Source organism: Gobius niger, assembly GCF_951799975.1.
Source record: "Gobius niger genome assembly, chromosome: 1".
Lineage (NCBI taxonomy): Eukaryota > Metazoa > Chordata > Actinopteri > Gobiiformes > Gobiidae > Gobius > Gobius niger.
In genome coordinates, this window is record NC_136852.1 from 18,216,187 (window position 1) to 18,237,870 (window position 21,684).

Sequence of the window (21,684 nt, forward strand, 5' to 3'; positions counted from 1 at the left end):
AATCCGACTGTAGTAGATTTAACCTGTTTCTGAATCAACTCTTGCTCAAAATACACAAATCAGCATAATTAGTGCTATGTAGTACAATGTTCACAAAGCCTGAACAGAGTAACGCATTAAATCGATTTTTCTGAATAACAGAAACGAATGCATTGACAGAAATGATGACACAAATGCTGTATTTACTTTAGTTTGTGGACAGTTTAATCTAGCTCCGGTTGATCCAGCTCAGAAGGTTCCCCCACACCCTTTTGTCAAACAACCTGTGGAGCCCGACGACACCTGCTGGTGGCGGCGCGCAACTGCAATATCCGACGCGGCTCAGCCAATGATAGGGGCTCACTCTGTCATCACTTTGACAGGCTTCACAGTTCATCATAAGATCTCATCACTGAAGACCAATGAAGAAATGTCCAGCAGGAAAGAGGCGCTTTTCAAACTGCCCTGTTGTGAGCGAGCGGAGAGCTGAGTGAGTTGAGCTGAGCGGTTTCATCCTCAAAGAGTCCGCCCTTCAACTTCTGTTCAAGACATCAGCGTCAAAGCGAGATAACCAAGCTCTTGGCACATGACATCTCTACAATGGCACTGGACTTTGGGTGTTGGTAAACCTAAGGTAGGAAACAACTCACTGAAAAACTTTTCTTCTTTTTTCTATATCTGTCACGGTCATGTAAACAAACGTGTTTTAAACATGTCACGCAGGCTCATGATAAACAAACCAGGCATATGAATTGTTTGTGTGTGTATTCTAAATGAGTGCAAACAATTTCATATACATTCATGTTGTTAGGCTGTACATTTTGTTTGTTTTTGTTGTTTAATCCTTTATTTATACAGGTTCTAAATGTCTCATTTGCCTCCTCAAGACCTGTTTCAAACTCTTGAATTACATTGAATTACATTACATTGAGATGTTCATAGACTATAGATTTGTCCATTCTTTAATAGTTCTGTAAGTCTGTCCAATGCACTGTTAAAAAAATGTTCACAGTGCTATATATTCAGACAATTACTGAAATCCCCTGATGTTACTGATCTGTCGAACTGTGCACTCTAAAGGTCCGGGTGTCCCTTTCATTTTGGTCAGCACCTCCCTGTTGACACAAAGCAGCAGCATGATTGACCTAAGCCACCTGACTGAGGAGGAACGGGAGGTCATCATGACCGTGCTGCACCGGGACGCAGAGCTGAAGAGGGCGGAGGAGGAGAGGATACGGTACTTTTCAGTATAGCCTCCCATCCATGACTATCAGAAGGGGATTTAGGTTAAAATGTGTGTGAGTTGGTTCAAAAATCGAACTCCATTTGACATCCACAACATTTTGGTTAGTCTTGCCATGCCCATACAAAAATAACTGAGGAATTTCTAATAGAAGGGCAGACATAGAAGTTGTGGATAAGCCGTGTTTAACCTCTTACCCCCCGCCTTATCTGAGTGTATTTTCTATAGTTCGGCTTTACCCAATGTAATGTCTCATTTGAAAGCTAAGACCTACAACACTGATATAAATAGATCTTTTTCCTTGTGTTGTTGTTTTGTTGTTGTCACTTATTAGATTCTTCACATTTTGTCTCTTTTCCGTCACATTTTCGTCACATTTTCGTCACTTTTTTGTCTCTTTTTTGTCATTTTTTCGTCACATTTTTGTCATTTTTATCAATTTTTTTCCTCTTTTTCTTCACATTATTTTATTACTTTTTCGTCACATTTTTGTCTATTTTTTGTAATTTTTTTCGTCACATTTTAGTCATTTTTTCATCGCATTTTTGTCAGTTTTTCTTCAAATTTTTGTTGCGTTTTCTTCTCGATTTGTTGCTTTTTTCCATAAGCTTTTAGATTTGAGTAAAGCCAACATGGAGAAAATGTGATCTCTTCAGGTGGGGGTTAAGAGGTTAAGGTACTGGAATGTTATTGAAGTAATGCTGCTTTATTGCTTCATTACATTTTTTCCATGTCATCCACAGTGCTGTTTTGTAAGAGGGGCCCGCTGAGGGACAGTAAACATGTTGTTCAAGACTAGATACTTTTCTGGCCATAATAGAATAACACAATAACTTCTTGGCTGGATACAGACGTTTGCCTCCGATGCTGAAGAGCCTCAATGTGCTGCGTACAATTCAATTAGGGCGAAGTAGACGTCGACACATGAGAGGGGATCATGCTGCTTGGGAAGACTGAAATAGATGGACTCTGTGACAGTCGGACTACTGTAACCGCCACAGAAAAAGTAGACTTGAACTAAACCTGGTCCAAAAGTTGTAAAAGAAATAAAAACAGGAGTAGTTCAGGATGTTTAAACCAGGAATGAATCAGAAAAACCTTATGTACCACCGGTTCAACTAATCACAACAGAGAGAAAACTTGAAAAATAGTCTGCTGCAGAAGTCAAAGGCGACGTAACCCTATGAATCCTGATATTTCTGCATGATAAAAAATAAATAAAAGAAACTATAGGAATAAAAAGGTTTGCTACACATGAAACTGGCCTGCACCATGAGCCTGAATGCGTGCCGTGTCTGGAGTGGCAGTGTAAAAGGATTAAGGCAGCAGGCAGTAATAATGTGCTGCTCTTTTCTCACATGACCGCAAGCTCTCGGCTCAAACAGAAATGAGCCAGAATGGACTTTTTCAAGATCTGATTCAATTTAAACTTGGTGGAAATATTTTCATCTGTCTTTGATTTAAATTAAATTGCACTTCAAAGTTGAGTTTTGCAAGTATGAAAATCATTTTGTGATGTGTTTTCAGTTATATTCAGTGATTGAAGTGTTGCATGTTGGGTAAACAGTGCTGTTACTTCAGAACGCTGTTGCTCAAGTGGAAACACTGAACATAACGTCATGTGTTTACTTTGAAGCTGAATCCTTTGTCAACAGTAATTTACAGTATCAGCAATGGTACAACAATTGCAGCTATATACAGATGATAAATACTAATGCTACTGTTTTGTTTGCTACTATTGATATTACCATTAATTATTTGTTTATTTTTTTCTTGTACAGGAAATTTACAGTTTTAGTGTATTGTTTTGTTTTTCTAATAATATAAATTAAGGGTATCCACGGCAACAATATGGCAAAAAGAAAATCTTTTTTGTCATATTGATCGATCGAGTAAAAATACACACATTTTGCCGATTCATACAAGCCTCAGCTCAAACAATAACAAATGCTTTTTTAATAATAAAAAAAATCTTTGTCCCATCCAAAACTCCAAAGCTAGGTGCTGTTTCTGCCAAAGAAATGTCTGTAAACCTGACAATTATGATGCCCCCAAGATTGACCAAAGTAGAGATTGAGATTTTGATTACATTTAGATTAATTGCACAGCCCTAAGCGCATGTTAAAGTAGGCTACAAGAAAAAACATACAATGATCTGAAAATTACACACTGACAACAGAGATTTGATATTATACACGCGATACAGAATTAACATCTGTAACATGTACATCAATAGTGAAGATTTCATATCTTTTCTGGTCTTGGAACATAGCAAAAGTGTTTCCTCTGTTGTTGTTCATTATGATGTGTGGTGTTTATTCATTTCAATGGAATAATTAGCTGCAAACCCTGTCAAATCTTGATCAAAAGAGCTTAAATTGTAGTCAGCTGCTACAATGCATTGCAGATTACATGGCTCTTTGTATTTTCCCTTTAGAAAACTGGAGAGAGTCCTTCACAATGACAGCCAGCAGCCAGAGAGCAATCTGAAGTACTTCACTGGAGAGTGGTTCTATGAGGCCAAGTCCCGCAGGCACATGGACAAAATCCATGGATCTGAAATCATCCTGGCTTCTATCAAACGGAGGAAGTCTGCTCCGGGTGCGAGACAAATCAAAACTTTAAATAAAGTCCACTTACTGTATTTACAGTGGATATTATTATACACTCATCTCATTGCTTTTCTACTTTCTGGTACAGATGGCTCCCTAAGGATTGAATGGTCAAAGTCTCCGAGCAGTCAGAGCTCAGACCTGGTTCCTCCTCCTAAACCTGCAAGAACCTGGGATACACAACAGCCACCAGAGATTATTAAGTATGTCCGTATGCCCTTATTAGTTACACCTTTTTCACACTCTGTACTACAGTACTTTTCAGTATTTATTTCAATTAAATGACAGCAAAAAGTAGCAATAATATTTGCACTTTCTCAACAAAAAAGACTGTAGTTTCTACCAGATAAACCCAGTATCGACTCACATGACACTCGTACCTCACTGAGTTTACTACTATCTGCTTATCTGTGGAGTGTGCAGTTTCCCGTGAGTCAGTCTGTGCAAACAAAGGTGGTGCTAACATTGAACAGTTGTGTTTAATGGATGAACAACAGGATCCTGCTTCAGGAGCTGCTGCAAAGAGTCTGTTCTATAATTACAGTCAAGTGTTTGGCATCTACCTGTTATGAAATTTGATCAGGTGGACAGGCATGTGTTCTCTGTCCTCGTATTGTGAAGTAATAAGTTAAATGAATTGGAATTTTGATAGTAAGCCTTTAGTGCTGTGAATACAATTCCAAGAACTAGATTTGAACTTTACAGTAGAGTTAAATTCCACAAAATTTTTCCTTGTGCTGCAAATATTACTGAACACAATCACTCAAGATTTTCATGATAAATTAAGAGCTTTCTATGGGTTTTAGGACAGTTCCGTTTTCTTGCACACAATGTTTGCTTCAATGCCAGGTCATTACACATGTGAATGAGCCTCAGTCATGCACACCGTCATATACTGGTGTGCAAAAGATACAACCGTGCAGTGAAATGTCTACCATGCCTACCATATTTATGATAAATTATACTCATTTATAATTAACATATCGCCTATAACTGTCCCCTTTACCTCAATGATGTCACTGTTTTTCGTGTTATTCTTTCAGTCCTGAAGAAAAAGATGCTCCTCAAGTGTGCTCCCCGAGAACGGTAAATACAGTGTTCAAACCAACATTTTGTGCTTTGATTTCTATTTAATTATTCATTTTATTCAACTTAAAGCCACGTCACAACCCCTTTAACCGGGCATCTCTTCTTGTGGTTGATCCACCTGAAAATGTAGAGGACACTCCACAGGGAGCAGAGCAACAACGCCCAGGTCAGTGTCTCTTTATGATAATAGCTGATTAACATGTGCCTTCATATGTCATTGTATAACCTTGTTTATCAGTTTACTGGGGTCAGGAAAAATGACGGAAAATATTAAACATTTTGTGTGACTTGTTATACTTGAATACATTTTTAAAATATGACAATCTACTGTATGTGCAGTGTAGCAAATACTGGAATAATTTTCTTCTTTTATCACTCTGGCTTATGGTGCTGTTTGATGGAAGTTCTTTTTAAAAATATATATAAAGAATTCCTCAAGAAATTAATGCAAATCTGATATTATTTGAGAGCTTAGCTTTCTGACAGCCTAATGGATGAAGCTGCGGACCTGGCATGGATCATGACTCTGCAGGTTTCCTGATGGCAGGACTAATAATATTCAAAGGTTCTCATGTTTTCGGCATACAATCCTTAAATTTAACAAGAAATGATCAAACAAACAAACAAACACAAAAAACAAACAAACAAACAAACAAACAAACAAACAAACAAACAGCAATCTCCAAATCGATATTATGGGTGTGCTACTGCTGCTGTTGAAAAAATCTCATAATATATATCAAGGTTTTATTACAGTTTATTACAAGTGTACTTTTTCATATGTTATAGGAGGAATTAATTGTTTTTTTTCCTGTTTCAAGTTGGTCCAGAAAGTGGTCAGACCTCAACTGGCTCTATCACCTCCAACGCTTCCTCGGCTGTCTTCAGACCTGTTCCCAAAAAGAGGACATTTATTTCCCGACGTTCCAGCACTACCCTCGGCCAAGAGACTTTAGGACCTCCCGCTGGGATTGTTCCTGCTCCAAGACTTCGATTGCAACATGGTTCCAGTGGGAGCTCTTGTCAGTCCAGTGTAAAACCTCAAGAAAACACAAATGGTGAAACAATGCCACCAAAGCAGGAAGTGGTGGGGGGCTCTCGTGTCTACTCAAGTTCCAGTGTGGATGGAAATGCACCTGGAACACAGAAAAGCAGGTAACAGAACGGTCATTCATCATCCTAAAAACTTTTAATTAAACCTCGCTTATCTTTCGCCAATGTGTGTAATTTTAGTGCCTGCTCGTACATCAAGGGAGATGGGGAGGCAGTGGAAAGACAAGACAATTTCCGACAAATGCCGCCTGTAGCCGCAGAAACTGTCACTCCACGCGACAGCAACAGTATTCACTATTTGCAAGGAGAGAACATCAGCAGTGAGGGATCAGCGAGTAGACGGGAATTTAGTTTCACTCGAAGTAGCATGGGTAAGAAACCAGAGCAATGTCCATACATTTTAGCTGTACAATATACAGTAAATATAAATATAAATATAAAACGCTGTGCCAAAAGAAAAAGCCAAAAGAAATAGATATACCATATTTTCCAGACTATAAGTCACTCCGGAGTAGAAGTCGCACCAGCCAAAAAATTCATAATGAAGAGGAAAAAAAACATATGTATGTCGCTCCTGAGTATAAGTTGCACCAGCCACCCTGGTGCACAGTTGACAAGCCTCTCCCGGCAGCACTCAAGCGGTGGTCATCTAGCTTTTAAGTTGCGATTAGCTTTTTTTGTTTTCTTCATTGCAGTAAGAGTAACCAACGCTTTTCCCCAGTCCCTCACAAGTTTCTCGCTCACTCAAAACTTTCTTTCTGCTGCTCGCAAATGTGAAATTATATATTTTGATGTATAAGTCGCACCTGAGTATAAGTTGCACTCCCAGCCAAACTATGAAAAAAAAGTGTGACTTATAGTCCGGAAAATACAGTAACCATTTTTGTAAAGCCTATATTCTGTTATTGATTCATCTATACTGAGTTTATATTGGCTTCAAGAGGTAACTAAAGCTCTGTGAGTTTACACTTCATTATCATCATATTACCATATTTCCTGTTCATATTCATATCTTACTCCTATTACAGTGTCGTAATGTTAAAAGGCTACACATTGTATTTGTAAGGGATATTATACAAAACAATGTCTGTGCTTCTTTCCTTGTTGTTCCAGCTGCAGAACCGCCGGTGTCTTATGATCTTAACTTCATTGATAATTCCGACCAACAAGTGCAAGCCACAGCAAAACATGAGCTCAAGCTAAGCACTCAGTCGGCCAGCCCCACTGGGAACGAGGACGACTCCATCACCAAAGTGCTGGACTGGTTTAGCCGTAGCATCGACAGCGGTGACTGGCTCAACAATGAAAAGGTCCCAAATAGCACTCTAAAGGTCCATAATGAAGCAGATCTCAATACCGGCAGGCCAAATGTAATCTCAGAAACGCAATCCCACGACGAGGTGAGGAAGGATACTCGGGAAAAAGCTTTGTCACTGGAACAGAGCAATGAAGATAATCAACAGGACAACATTTCTAATTTGAAGTCTTTTTGGGAGAAAAGCAATACAGGTCCCAAAATACTGATCAGCAACAAAAAGTCAAATACTAACAAAGAGGAAAATTATGATGATGATTCACAATCCACTACAAAGAGTCTTAATGGGGTGTGTGTATCGATAAATGACACAAATCCTAAGGATGACACAGATAAACTCTCTTACAAATACTCAGATGGAAGTGGTGGTTTAATCAGGGTCGACAGTCCACAGCAGGAAGCAACAGGCGTAGAGTCGCAAGGCAACAGGTTGAAAGTTACTGGACCAGAAATGCAACAAGATACAATATCACTCGTCTCGCCTTTTACTACTCCAAAACAAACCAATGACGTCCATCTGTTGGTTGAGCACACACTGCCAGAGGAAATAAACTCAAGAATGTCTAGGTCACAGCTTCAAGCAAAAGACAACTTCCTCAAGCCATCAATTAGCCCTACAGTTCAACTACAAAGTTCAAATGAGGATGTCGATAAGAGAAACTGTGGAGAGAGGAGTCCTAAGCTTGGCCTGTCCCCCAAAAGAAAGGAGGATGCGCCCATGAAAGACATAAGCCCAGTGCTAAACAGACATGGTGGCACACAGGACACGCCAGTAAAGGATAAAGAAAGGATCAAACATCTTAAATCATTCTGGGAGCAGGAAAGAAAAAAAACGGGATACTATACTGGGAAGCCCAAAGCCAACAGTAAAGCCATGGGTGTGAAGCTCAACAAAAGACAGGCCAAGTCTGAGTTTGACCTGCGATTAATCGGAAAGGACTCTGACAGTGAAGAGGACAACAAACCTCACCATCTTAGTGGCCTTCAGTTAAATCAAAAAGCAGAAAAGTCATCCCCGAATCTTGGACAAAGACAGTTTGACACGCTGCGTGATTTCTGGGACGATGCCACATCATACTCAAAATCCTTTGCATCTGACAAAACCCGTAGCCCTAAACGCAAAGAGCTGCAACCCCAGGAGGTTACATGCGGCGAACCAGAGATTAACTGCAAGAAACCAGGCCCAACACCAGCCTTAACAAAATCATCTCCTCCTCCTTTCAAGCTAAAGTTGCCATCAGACAAGCAGGCTGGGTCAAAGATGGAACGGAAAACCAACTACTTGAATAATTGTACCCCTCCAGACTCTGCTTATCAGAGAGAGGCGAGAAGGAGCCCCAAAGACTTCCGTAAAGCAGCCAAAAACAGAAAGGACAGTTTTAGCACTTCAAGCAGTCGAATGAATTCATTTCGGAGAGCACAAAGCATGTTTTCGCTAAGCACTGATGAAACTCCTCAGATTCGGATCGACGTGAGTCCAGTCCACTCTCAGAGCAGGAAGCCCAGGGCCAACACTGAGACCGGGGCAGGTCCCAGGAGGCATTCAGAGGACACGGAGGCCCTGACACCTCGTGCACGGGCGTTTGTCCCCACAGACTACAGGCACTATTTGGGGATGACTGATAAGAACAGCGGCTGCTCCACCCTGGCCCCAGCACCACAGGACAAAGGGCCAAAAGAGGTCAAAGCAGATCATGACAACAGAAGAGGAAGCAAGACACACCAGCGCCCCCTGTCGCCGAACTACAGCAGTTCAGACACCTGCCCGGAGTTGGTGAGCAGCGCATCTGAAAGCAGGTCCAATTCCAGGCTCAGTTCGAATCGTGAGTATCTCACGCTCTATGGGGTTCATGTTATACAAAACCTTTTTTATAAAGTATAAAATGACAAAAAATAATGAACATATCACATGTTTGTCAGTGAGGCATTATCTAAATTGACGTTCATCAAATTAGGCTCCAATCACACAGTCATGAGTCATGAGTGTTTGAAAATCTTTTGTTCTGCATAAACTGCAGGCATTTGTATGTCATTACAGATATGTGATCATTTATATTTACTATTTATAGTTGCATATTAAGATAAGCTGTAATGAAGCTCATACTAAAATAAGATTGTTTGCCTTTTATGTAAATCTCTTCTTGAAAAAAAAAAGCTGTGCCATGACAGTTAGATCAGTTCCTGGTCTAAAACAAACACCTAGCTTTGATCTCGGCTGTATATCCCTAATACAACATCCGGCTGTTTCTGTTGGCAAAGGTTTCTGTACATAAACCTAAGACCTACAGTCAGCTTGCTATGCTTAGTTTGAGGGATTGGTACTTTACTTTGTCACCTTCATTGGTATTAAGATTTTTTCCCATGATTTATGAGTTCACCATAGATATTTCAAGAGCACCAGTAGAGCCCAGACACGTCGAAGAGAGTATCACTCATTAGTGCAATGTTCATTTTGTAAAAGCCTCGTTTACATACATACAATATTGGTTTTCACTCCAACTTGAGATACTTTATGTTCAGTAACATAGGAAGTCAAGCTTACTGATTACTTATACATAAGCAAGTCATTTTTTGAAATAGTCTCTGTCCAATCTGTTCATGCACAGAGGAAAATGGAAATGACAGTCCTGTGAGGAATGCACTGAGGAGAGCAGAAGCGCGCCCCAAAAATCTGGCCAAAAGTTTGGAGGACATCACCGTAGCATCTGCTCCACGTAAATAAAACTGACACTTTATTATTTGACATATTGATATTAAGAAAACAATGTATACGCTTTTGTGTAGGTACAGAAAGGAGACTGGAAATGTCTGTCGATCAAAGGTCCAGCAGTGATGGTATAGTATAAGCAATGAAAATAACTTTAATTTATTGTTGTCATATTTATCATTATCATTCTTTGAAACTCAGGATCATCTCTACCATCTCCAACGTCAAGTTTATTTTCTGATCCAGAGCACATGAAGAAGATGAGCAAATCTGTCCCATCCTTTTTACAGAAGGAGGTAAAAATGTGTTACCTATTACTTAGTTTAACCTTGTTTTCCTTCCAAATGACAGACTGTTGTTATACGTACAAGCTCTGTGGGAAGGCCTGTAATCACCATTGTTCTTCCTCTGTGCTCTTAGTTGAGTGGAAGTGTGATGACCATGTACAGCGGAGATTTTGGAAGTGTAGACGTACAGGGGACGATCCACTTCTCCATTCACTACGTGCAGAAGCTTAGAGAGTGTCACATCTTTGTGGCTCAGTGCAAAGATTTGGCTCTTGTTGACCCCAAGAGAGGCCGCTCTGATCCGTGAGTGCTGTGCATGTGCTATGATTTAAATGTCGAGCTATGTCCAGCACATGCACTACGAGTCTTCACAGAGAGGTGCAAGAATAGCCCTGCCACATGCAATTAAAAAATAATGTCTCTCTTTTCCTTTCTTTTTAGCTATGTCAAAAGTTACCTGGTTCCAGACAAAGCTAATTTAGGAAAGAGAAAAACATCCATAAAAAAGAAGACAGTCAATCCAATGTTCAATGAAATTCTCAGAGTAAGCCTGCATTTTTGCATTATGAACTGCGTATGTGCATAATAGTGAATTGCCATTTGTGTAACACTACTTTGTATTGTTCCACTCAGTATCGAGTTCGCATGGAGTATCTCAGAACACAGACTTTAATCCTCTCTGTTTGGCACCATGACACATTTGGTAAGAACAGTTTTCTGGGTGAGATAGACGTGGATCTCTCCAAATGGGACTTCGACCACACCCAAATGAACTACTTAGCGCTAAAGGCCCGGGTAAGAATGATATCCGCTCTCATGTGCACACTAGGCAGTGCTGCTTTATTCCTTTTCTCATCAAAATAATAGAGGACATCTAAGTATATCACTCAGGCAGCTCATTGCGGTTAATACGAGCTGGAGGTATTGTGTAATACGTCATTGACAAAAGCCTCACTTTCCCATGCAAAATTATTACATCCTTAAGTGAATTTTTCATTATGAGCAGTTTGTATGGTGAAACTATAACTATGAAAACACATTTTTGAGCTGCAAAAGTAAATTTCTTATTGGGTTATCTGACCAAACAAGACGTGATTCTTTGTCTTGACATTTGGATTTTCAGACCTACCCCACTGTGACCCTCCCGAACTGTCGAGGAGAGATGAGGCTTGCGATACGCTACGTACCACAGAGCGATGGTCTCCGAAACATTATTTTCCTACAGTCTGATTTTGAAGCCAATGTTATGCCCATCTCAAAAGTCATTAAGTTACTGTGGTTGTGTTAAAGGTTTTGCCAAAGTTGGTCCAAACAGTGGAGAGATTCACATTTGGGTAAAGGACTGCAAGAATCTTCCGTTGGTTCGAGCCACCATTGATCCTTACGTCAAGTGGTACGGAGCAATGTTATTTACATTGAGTTTGCATTCATGTCCTTAATGCATGCCTTTTATACTAATACCTGGGTTTTATCAAGCTTCGTGCTGCCAGATACAAGCAAAAAGAGTCGGCAAAAGACGCGTGTTGTGCGTGGCACTGCTGACCCAGTGTTCAACCACACCATGGTGTATGACGGCATCAGAGAGGCCGACCTGATGGAGGCCTGTGTGGAGCTCACCGTCCTGGACAGAGATCGACTGGCCACTAACCTTCTGGGTGGCCTGAGGATCGGAGCTGGCACTGGTAAGTTTTTTTTAGAAGACATTCACCAAAAAAAAAACAAAACTAAAATAACGCAAGACAATATAGACTACCGGTAATCACAGAAACGCGACATGCGATTAACTTTGATTAACAATCCCTTTCCTACGGAGAAAATGGGACAGGCTTTAGCTAAAGGCCAGAAGGGGGGAAAAAGTGAGTATTGAGTGAATTTCTCACATTTTTGCCTAAATTGGGCATAAAATGTGGTCTGATCTTAATTAAAATAACAAGAATGAATGAACAGTGTGTGCTTGAATTAATACCACCCAAACATTTACATTTTATCATATTTTTATTGGCCATAACAAGTCAACATTCACAGGAGAGCGAAGAATAAGTGGGTACACCCCCTGAATATCGCTTAACTGCAGCAGTTTTGTATATCTAATCTGCAACTACAGGAAACGTCTGGATGAAGTTATTGCTGCCTAATAACAGCTATTTAATACAATGGTTCACTGTTGTGAATGTCTCACACCAACATCAGAACCCTATACCCTGTGAAGTATGGTGCAGAATGAATCATGGGGTGGGGCTGTTTTGTTGCCTCAGGGCCTGGACAACTGCTATCATCAATAGAAAAAACGAATCCACAATTTTATCAAAATACTTTGAAGAAAAACCTGAGAGATTCACAACAGCGTAGAATAAGTAAGTGAACCATTGTATTAAATAACTGTTTTTTGGCAGAAATAACAACGATCAGGATGAACCTTGGACCATTCCTCTTTACAAAACTGCTGCAGTTCAGCGAGATTCAGGGGGTGTACTCACTTATCCTGTGAATATTTGCATGTTATGGCCAAAAAAATATCATAAAATGTTTGGGTGGTATTAGTTCAAGTTCAGACACTGTTTACTCATTCTTCTGACTTGATCAAGATCAGACCACATTTTATGACCAATTTAGGCAGAAATGTGAGAAATTCCAAAGGGTGTACTCACTGTTTTCACTGTATCTATCTGGTAACACTTTAAGATGTTTGAAAACGTTACTGTGGTTTGTGCTTGTAGTTAGCTGGGTGTTAACAACAATTTAATGTACGTCCTCAAGGGAGAGTCACAAAAGTTCACCCATTCTGTTTAGAACGGCTGTTTGGAAAATAGCAAATCCCACAGGAACTATTTCAGGACAAAATACAAAAGAACATTGGACCGCTTGAGGTTTCTGTGGAGAAATGACGTCAGAAAATGAAAGAAATGTTGGAAAAATGCCAGAAGTATGGCGCATGTAACAGCAGGGCATTTGTAATTCCTGCTTGCATTTTGCTATACAGGCAGAAGTTACGGTTCCCTGGTGGATTGGATGGACTCTACTGCGTATGAGGTGGCTCTGTGGGACCGCATGGTCGCGTCTCCAAATGAATGGGTCGAGGATGTACTGCCCCTTCGCTGGCTCCACTCCACAAAAACCACTTCCAAATAGTTCAGTAGTTCAAATATGAAAGCGTGAAATTGGAGAGGGATACACGTAGGAGTGAAACTGTTGATCTGATTTCTCTGTTTCATATTTTAAGCATAATAAGCACCAAAAACCACTAAAATAAGAATTGAAAATGACAATACACTTAATTTCACCTTGTTCTTTTGAATCAGCTCATTTCATTTATTTATTGTGCTTTCATATACCACTTGTAAGTTTGCACCTTTTACACAATGCAATTTAGACATATATATTTACTGATACACCCCTAAGATACAAATATATACCATTATATATATTAAATGTTTTTTGTCTTGTTTTATCAGTATTGTTGTGACAATCCGAAAAAGTATTAACCACACTTTTTCATTAAAAGCCAAGTCTTTAATGCTCTGTTTTGTTGTTTTTTTTGCTTTAAAGGGGCTATACCGCTTTTGTTTTGTTTTATAAAGCATTTGTGTAAATTTCATGAACTTTTGTAGCTTTCTAGCATTTTTTTTTGTACTGTGAAAGTGACCAAAATAGTGACACTGCAAATGAGCCTATAAACTAGTCCCTGTAAAGAATTGGGATGCTACAAACAAAAAAGTTAGGAATGAGTTTAAAATACAAGTAACATTTTAATTCTGTAGTTTCCTCTTTCATTGCTTGTAATAATGAAATTAAATAAAAAGTCAGGTATAGGGCCTTTAAGTTTAAGTACAGTCCTGTATGCATGTGGTTACAGTGCAACAACGATGTTGTTTATTTAGCACCACCTAGAGGATGCTCTTGTAATGAAGAAACAATGGAAAAAGCATTTTAGAGATTTTGCCCATTTTATTGCTTGATTAAACTTTTGTGAGAAAAACATGACACGAACAAGAACAGAACACTTTAACTATCATAGCTTCCTGACACCAATAATACTTTCATGCAGTTATAATACAAATAAATGGTAAATACAGACCTCGTAGCTGATTGATTTAATTGGTTGACATCTATAATTACTGACCGACCACCTGTAGCATTACATTGTGTCATAAAGAGTAATGGAAAGAGTAATGATCATGCGTTGCCATTGACTATTGTCCCTTATTATCCCAGTAGCTTTGGTAAGAATCAGCCCCAGCAGCACTTGGGGGGTGAGGGACCGGTTACAGCCTGAGTTTTTGTCTGAGGTTCCATGTGAAGAAAGCCCCCATCGCCACTAGCATCAAAGAGAGGATGGCCACGCAGACTATAACAGCCACCACCGGGCTGCTGTATTGATCTCCCGCTGACATTGCTGCATTGAAAGGCAAAAACAATTTCAAACACACCGTTTTATGCGACTCATGATGTTTAGACACGTAACAAGTGTGGAGAAATGTTTACCTGAATGCTGTTTGGAGATGGATCCTTCAGCTTTTAGAAATAAATACATAATCATGATTATTAAAAGCGCTAAAGGTTTACATGGTATCTTCTATTATTAGTACTTACTGTTGGCATGCTGGCCTACAGAGATAGGTGGGGAAACAACAGTCGCAGTATTCTCTTCTGCTGTGTCTCTGCGCCTTCGTTGCTGCCCATTCCCACTACAGTCCTGTTCAAAGCGATGGCACACACACAATTTCATTTATATTGTATTCACCATAATTCACAATGGTTATGATGATTTTTAAGTTGGGACTCACCGGTTTCAAGCTGTCACACTCTGACTGGTTGCAAAGTCTGGTGATGCAGTGTATAAAGAATGTCGACACCGTCATATTGGCATGGACCAAAAACCGGAAGGCCTCGAAGGAAAAACGTCCGCGCTGAGAGATGCCATTCTCTTCCAGTGTTGTTTGCTCGTCATGTGCACAGCTGATATAAAGAAAGGAGAGTCACGTATTGAGGGAAGGGCGATGGCAAGTGAGAGATACACCTGTGATATAACTTACCCCACGAAAAGGTCATACGTATGGGTACGATCTTCATATTCTTCTGTTGAGGCGAAGCATCGGTCAAGCAGCACATGAAAGCTTTTAGGATAACACCAAGAGTTTAGTTTGGATGCCGTGAACATTCGAATCAAATTTAGTACAGTATACAAAAAATACACGGTATATTGAAAGGGTTATTCCCAACCAACCTGTCACTCAGATTGGTAGCAGTAACTTCAACATAAATTCTTTCTTTTAGGTTAAGTCCCGTTGATGGTATATTGAGAAGTGTAGCGTAATTTTGATTCTGTGAAGGACAAGTAAAATGAAATGTAGAATACACAACAGCACACGTGATTAGTTCTAGTATTAATTACGGTTATCTACAACCCAAACTGGAAACAGTCCTTACAGTGAATAGACGCATTGACAGGGTGCTGATGAAACTGCCATTATTGTCGTTTATGGCGATGCTCACCCCAGATCTAAGAGAGAAAGAGCTTCAGTTACTGTCTTTGTTTTCCCTGTCGGACTTTAGGCTGGAATTTTCATGTGTCCATACTCACACGGCCAGCGCGGTGTTGTTGAGCACGTATAGCAGCTGGTACTCGCAGGAGTACATGTACGTGATTGAGGGTCGGTATGTGATCAAACCTGAGGCCGGGTCATGCGACACCACTATCCCGGACACGTTCACATGCTGAACATTTGAGGTATCACTGAAATCCCCTACCCCCACAGACTCTGTGATCTGTTCAAAGACAGTGTCAAAACAAAAATGTATTTATTAGTTACCGGGAAGAAAAATAATGTATTTGTGTGTTAAATCTGAATACCGTGAAAACGTTTCCGCACGCTTGGAGGGACTTTTGATCAATAGATAGATTGAATCTTAACATTGGCGGGTCAACACTTGAATCTAATACTCCTTTGCATTCCGGGTTGGTTCGACCGTTGAGGATCATCAGACTATCATTGTAGTTGGCTTGGTAAATGGGGCAATACAAGATGCTCAATTCCATGAACTGTGTCCCACATACCACTTCGATGTCACTGTTTACTGTGAAAAAGCAAATATTAGTACAAAAAACAACAACAAAATAATTGTAATATATATTACACATCAAACTAGAGTAACTTTAGATACAACGTACGTGGGTCTCTTTTATCTACGTTTGCACAAATCTCTTGTGCATGGGTCCTTATAATTAGGAAAAGCAGACACACAAAAATGATGGCCTTCATTGTTGCGGGCTTTAACCTGTGAGGAAGCAACGGGATGCAGGTAAAAAATGTGGGTTCAAAACGTCAAAATAAGAGAAAGTTAAACTCACCAGTAAGTCGTCTGTTGAGCTGAGTGACGGTGATGCACCAGACGACAGTCTTTTTATACAGCTCCTGAAAGGGTCAGGAGGGTGCTCCGCGCAGACAATACGTAACCAGATATGGACCTTTTCTAAGCACGGTATTGCACCACTTAAACCAAGAAAAGAAAAAACAGCAATGATAATAATAAAGGTTTTTATATCATATCATAATTTTATATCATGTATTTTCTTATTTTCATATTTATAGTTTGATTCTTCAAAACTTTTAACATCTTAATGCTGCATGATCAGGATATAAGAATATTTCACATTGTTAATACCCAGCAAGGCAATTTTACCAACATAGATGTAAGATATACAGTGGGAGGAAAAAGTAAGTACATCGTGTGGAATTTCTCACATTTCTGCCTAAATTGGTCACTAAATGTGATCTGATCAAAATCACAAGAATGATTAAACAGTGTCTGCTTGAGCTAATGCCACCCAAACGTTTACATTTTATCATTTTTTTATTGGCCATAATATGTATGTGGAATAAGTAAGTACACCGCCTGAATCTCACTGAACTACAGTAGAGGAATGGTCCAAGATTCATCCTGATTGTTGTGAGCGTTATTGCTCGAACAGAAATGATGCTACTTCGAGGTAAAACTTTTATTGTTATATTTTTTGGGAAGGTTGCTTTGGAAACAGCAACCTCAAAAGGCCGTATCCGTGATCTTATCCAAATCATTCTTTTAAACATTCTTTTATGGGATAGACGTTCCAGGATTGTCCGCGGTGAATGCAGCCATTGAAACGGATCGGTTTTATTGTTATGGCCTTGGGGTGTAAGCTGTAAATAGACATTTTCTGTGCTTGTTTTGTAAAGTGCGTATAAAAGACACACCTATCTGAGAGAAATCCCTCGCCTTTTGTGCTTCGTCGTGACACGAAAGCAACGCCTGAGCGCGATGGTCCCAGAAGAACAGGACCACAATGCAACGGGAGGACACAGTATGAAAACGCTGCCTGATAGATTACTGATGGTGTATCCAGTGTCAAATGCCAGTTATAATCTCCTTTGTCCAATTTCTGACTTCAGTCTATAAAATCAGAACGTGGACCTGTACGTGGAGTCACCCATGGGAAATATTATGGAACAACTTGGAACTGGCCCCAAGCAATATTTAGGTCAAGACTCCTGCATTGGGTATCGTGCCTGTCAGAAAGGAAAGGGTTTGGGCTCAGTGGGCTTCAGTGACAGATACATTGAGAGTAACCGGTAATACTGTAAAGTAAAGCAATATTGAAGAACTCTACAACTTTATTGTCTTAAGATATGACTATGGTGGCCTCCAGAGGTCTCAAGTTTTGAATCCATAATGAGCTTTAGAGAGTTTATGCATGTTATCCATAAGTCTGTGAAGGTTTCTGGCCCTCTGTTTTTTCTTAGCCTTAAAAACATGTAGTTTAGGATCTCCTCTGGGACCAAGGCTCTCCTGACAAAAAAACCAAACAACAACTTTGAAATAAAGTAAGCAGTAAGAAGAATATGATTAGACAGTCCCAGTTTAGGTGTATGTGTCCCATGTTACAGTCTAATTAGTTTAGCTTAGTTTATTGAAAGGACAGTGTGCATATGCATTAAAAAGATGGCTGCACCAGATTTAGCAATTTACAACTATAAGTTCAATATACAAATACAATGTGCAATACATGTTATCTTTACCCCTTGATGCCTGAATTTATTTCCAATTATGTAGAAAATATATTATCAGTGTTTTTAGGTTCAGGTTTATTAAACATTAACATAGCAGGAAAGAAAATGAATTTCAATCTGAAATGTGTCAATTATAATACAAAAAAAAAAGCAATAGAAGAAGAAAATAAATACATCTATAAAACAACGTTAAAGCTTGGGGGATAAAAGATAGTTCATGCTCTTCTTGGCTGCATATGGTCTTTGGTGCCTGAGCTGGTATTGAATTGAGGGGGTCTGAGTTATGAAGGTGTGCAGAGGAGAGGAACTGTCCTTCAGGATATTCTGGAGGGTCTGTAGTGTGGCCATGTCCCGCCTCTCACTTAGAGATTGGATGTGTTTTTGCTTTCAAGCTGATGCTAAATTCTTGCTGGAAGAGGTAAATTAGCGACACACTGCATTAAGGGGTTAAGTTTATGGATTAAATGTGTGGTGTTAATTGTATGAACACATTATAGACAGATATTTGTTTTTTCTAGACCCTCAAAGTTTATTTAGAATTTAGACAATTACAATAGGCAAAGTTGGTAATGTGCCTTGCTAGTGGACACAACCTTGTTGCCTCTTGGCCAGGACTCCCTTGTAAAAGAGATTTTCAATTTCAGAGGGACTTTTCTGGTTAAATAAAGGTTAAATAAAAAGATAAAAAAAGAGACTAGATGCAAGTTGGTCATTTTATGCTCACTACTGCCGCCTCAGGTCTTACGCGTAACTGCAGTCTCTATAATAAGCCCGTGCATGACGACAGTTCGGACCCAAAGTAACAAGTTTTTCAGTGACAGCGCAGGATTTTAGAGGCAGTTGTTGAACAGGTCTGAGCTCATTCTACACATTGAGACATGGCTGGAACATGTAGGGGAGGAAAATACTAATACTTATTTTTTAAATCTGCATAGTCCCTTTGAATTACTTTAATTAAAATAATTAATTTCAAAAGTTTATATAAGACATTTCCAGTGCTATGTGGTGTGTGAGTGATCACCGGATGATGTATATTGGCACCCTTGCTTAAAGGGACTATAAGGAGTTTAAAAATGTTAAAATTAAGTAATTTCCTCCCCCTACATGTTCCAGCCATGTCCTAATGTGTAGAATGAGCTCAGACCTGTTCACCACAACTGCCTCTAAAATCCTGTACGGTCACTCAAAAATGTGTCACTTCGGCCCGAATTGCCGTCATGCACGAGCTTAATATAGAAGGTGCAGTTACACATATGGCCTGAGGTGGCAGTAGTGAGTATAAAATGGCGAACTTGCTTCCAGCCCCTTTAAGTCAGTCTGCCATATTTCAGCTATGTTTATAACAGTCGCTTGGCACTATTATCTTCAAAGACATTGTCACTTCAGATTTTTCCATCTTTGCTTATGTTATTTCCAAAACACAATCTTGTATATCAGCTATTGTCTGTTTTCAGATGTTGACTTGAAGTTCACAACTATCAGTTCAGCGCCAATGAGACCCACTGCTTCACTGAGCTCAACCGGATAAACAAGTTAACAACAGGCGGAGAACAATGCATGGAGTCAAACCCTCCTAATTACTAGACAGCGAGTACTATGTCTTCCTCTGCAAGTTCGAGTGCTGCTTGTGTTAACTGTGTGACATTTCAGATTTTGTGACATTTCAGATTTTGAAGCAAAGTTGCACAACGCAGTCCTGGTGATGCTTGGTTTGTCTTTTCGTTGCTTTGTTTGCAGGTTTAGACCTTGTTCAGTCCTGGTGATGGGGTTTGTTCAAGGCAAAATGTTCTATGACTTAATTTGAGCTTGTTTTAGTCCTGGTTAATGAGCTTCCCTCATCAGTTCATTTCATTCCCAAATGAATGTCAGTTTTGTCCCATTAAGAGGATCTTTAAGTCACACATTTTTGAAGAAGCTGTTTCCCAGTTAAAGTTTATACAGTCACGCCTTGCTGTTGTGACCCCATACTGTCACTCTTACAACTGCATAAGAACAATAGCCTCTTCAGCATACAAGAACCAGTTATTATTATTAACCTATTGTCTTTGATACTGTCTGTTATGACTATGTGTGATTTTGTGACTGTGATGGTGAACCAAAGACAAATTTCTACCTCGGACAATAAAGTTAAATCTAATCTAATCTAATCTAAATACTGACATATATTATGAACATGTAAGTATTTCATTACATTTAGTTTATGGCCATATTTTACAAAAGGCCTTAATAATACAGTTTTCAACATATTGAATATAAAGGATATGGATATACATCCTTCACAATCACCAAGAATATTACTCTCATTAACAGTGTATCGCTCTGAGTTGTCATTGCTGCTATGTGTAGAAATGCACAAAATAACATCTACTACTATTTGTTTTTGTCTTTATGTTCACTATTAAATGCCGCACACAAAACAGTTAGATAACATTGTCATCTCCCCCACACTTATAAGTGTTGGCATGTGTCCTTTATTTTGGACATAACAAACCGCTATAATTGTACAATACTGTAACACGAGCTGCCTTCAGGTGACAATATCTCTTCCTTTCCTAAATATCAAATGGTTAAGAAGTATTAAATGATGTGTTTAACAGGACAATGTGTTCTTTCATTCAACGATGGGTTGTAATTTCACCGTGCCGCAATGGGGCCATATCCCGACCTGCAGTTTTTAGGTGGAGCCCCGTTATTTAAGGTGACGCTGGAATGGAAACAAACGCAGTGCATGGAAATGGAATACCAGGCTCGTTATAACATTTGATGATGAGAGAGTGACCCACTTTGGGGCGAAATTCAACCTGTTCCGCTTTGACATCACTAAGCAAATTGTCTCAGATCTTAGAGGCATTAGCCTAAATTAAGACTTCGTCTTTAATCTTGTGCAATCGCATTTAAATCACACTTGAATCACAATAACTGTCCTTGATTTAGGTAATATGATGTTTATGTAACATAATTGCTTTTCCACTGGGTCTTGTGTGTTAGTTTGATTTTAGATGTTAGATTTTTATGTGGGATGTTAGAAACATTAGGTATGACAAGGTATCAAAGGGTAGCACATGTGTTTCATAAATTACTATCCAGGAGTTTAAAATGTCTTCCCATTTCATTGTGCAAGAAAGAGTCAAACACATGAATAAATAAAGCCTTCATAAGATGCTGGCAGGGAAAGCTTACACAGAGCACCATAACCAAGTGGCTGGCATAGTGTACAGGAACATCTGTGTCCCCAAGGTCAAAGTGGGAAACACCTCCAAAGGTGGTAGAGAATGACCGAGCCAAGATGGACTTCCAGATACAGAATGGTAATGGTGGTAGTGGACAAAGAGCAGAGGAAAGCCGTTGTGGTTG

At 39.5% G+C, this 21,684-nt stretch overlaps 2 protein-coding genes across 2 annotated transcripts; one reads left to right on the top strand and one right to left on the bottom strand.

The window, feature by feature from the left end:
• Positions 1-528: 528 nt before the first annotated feature.
• sytl2b (synaptotagmin-like 2b) lies at positions 529-13,501 on the top strand. Its single transcript, XM_079555568.1, has 19 exons — positions 529-613; positions 1,060-1,216; positions 3,660-3,823; positions 3,923-4,037; positions 4,878-4,920; positions 4,993-5,089; positions 5,745-6,078; positions 6,157-6,296; positions 7,090-9,114; positions 9,898-10,005; positions 10,076-10,126; positions 10,200-10,294; positions 10,419-10,588; positions 10,727-10,829; positions 10,919-11,080; positions 11,409-11,484; positions 11,576-11,678; positions 11,762-11,967; positions 13,266-13,501. Exons 2-19 carry the CDS (start codon positions 1,116-1,118, stop codon positions 13,412-13,414), a joined length of 4,242 nt encoding a protein of 1,413 aa, XP_079411694.1. The 5' UTR covers positions 529-613; positions 1,060-1,115; the 3' UTR covers positions 13,415-13,501.
• Positions 13,502-14,536: 1,035 nt separating this feature from the next.
• On the bottom strand, positions 14,537-17,818 carry LOC306962524 (zona pellucida-like domain-containing protein 1). The gene is made up of 12 exons (XM_079555691.1): positions 17,518-17,818; positions 16,635-16,776; positions 16,455-16,561; positions 16,137-16,360; positions 15,867-16,051; positions 15,713-15,785; positions 15,510-15,607; positions 15,319-15,399; positions 15,070-15,241; positions 14,876-14,978; positions 14,768-14,797; positions 14,537-14,678 (listed from the first exon to the last, which is right to left on the bottom strand). The coding sequence occupies exons 3-12, from the start codon at positions 16,543-16,545 to the stop codon at positions 14,548-14,550; spliced, it is 1,188 nt and encodes a 395-aa protein (XP_079411817.1). The 5' UTR covers positions 16,546-16,561; positions 16,635-16,776; positions 17,518-17,818; the 3' UTR covers positions 14,537-14,547.
• Positions 17,819-21,684: the final 3,866 nt, after the last annotated feature.

Bases quoted from the DNA above. Each gene is read 5' to 3' on its own strand.
- sytl2b (XM_079555568.1), top strand. From the start codon at position 1,116: ATGATTGACCTAAGCCACCTGACTGAGGAGGAACGGGAGGTCATCATG. The intron at 6,079-6,156 runs GTAACAGAACGG...GTGTAATTTTAG, and splicing joins CCTGGAACACAGAAAAGCAG to TGCCTGCTCGTACATCAAGG. The intron at 10,589-10,726 runs GTGAGTGCTGTG...CTTTCTTTTTAG, and splicing joins AAGAGAGGCCGCTCTGATCC to CTATGTCAAAAGTTACCTGG.
- LOC306962524 (XM_079555691.1), bottom strand. From the start codon at position 16,545: ATGAAGGCCATCATTTTTGTGTGTCTGCTTTTCCTAATTATAAGGACC. The intron at 14,979-15,069 runs GTGAGTCCCAAC...CGCTTTGAACAG, and splicing joins AGTGTGACAGCTTGAAACCG to GACTGTAGTGGGAATGGGCA. The intron at 14,679-14,767 runs GTAAACATTTCT...CTTTCAATGCAG, and splicing joins CATCTCCAAACAGCATTCAG to CAATGTCAGCGGGAGATCAA.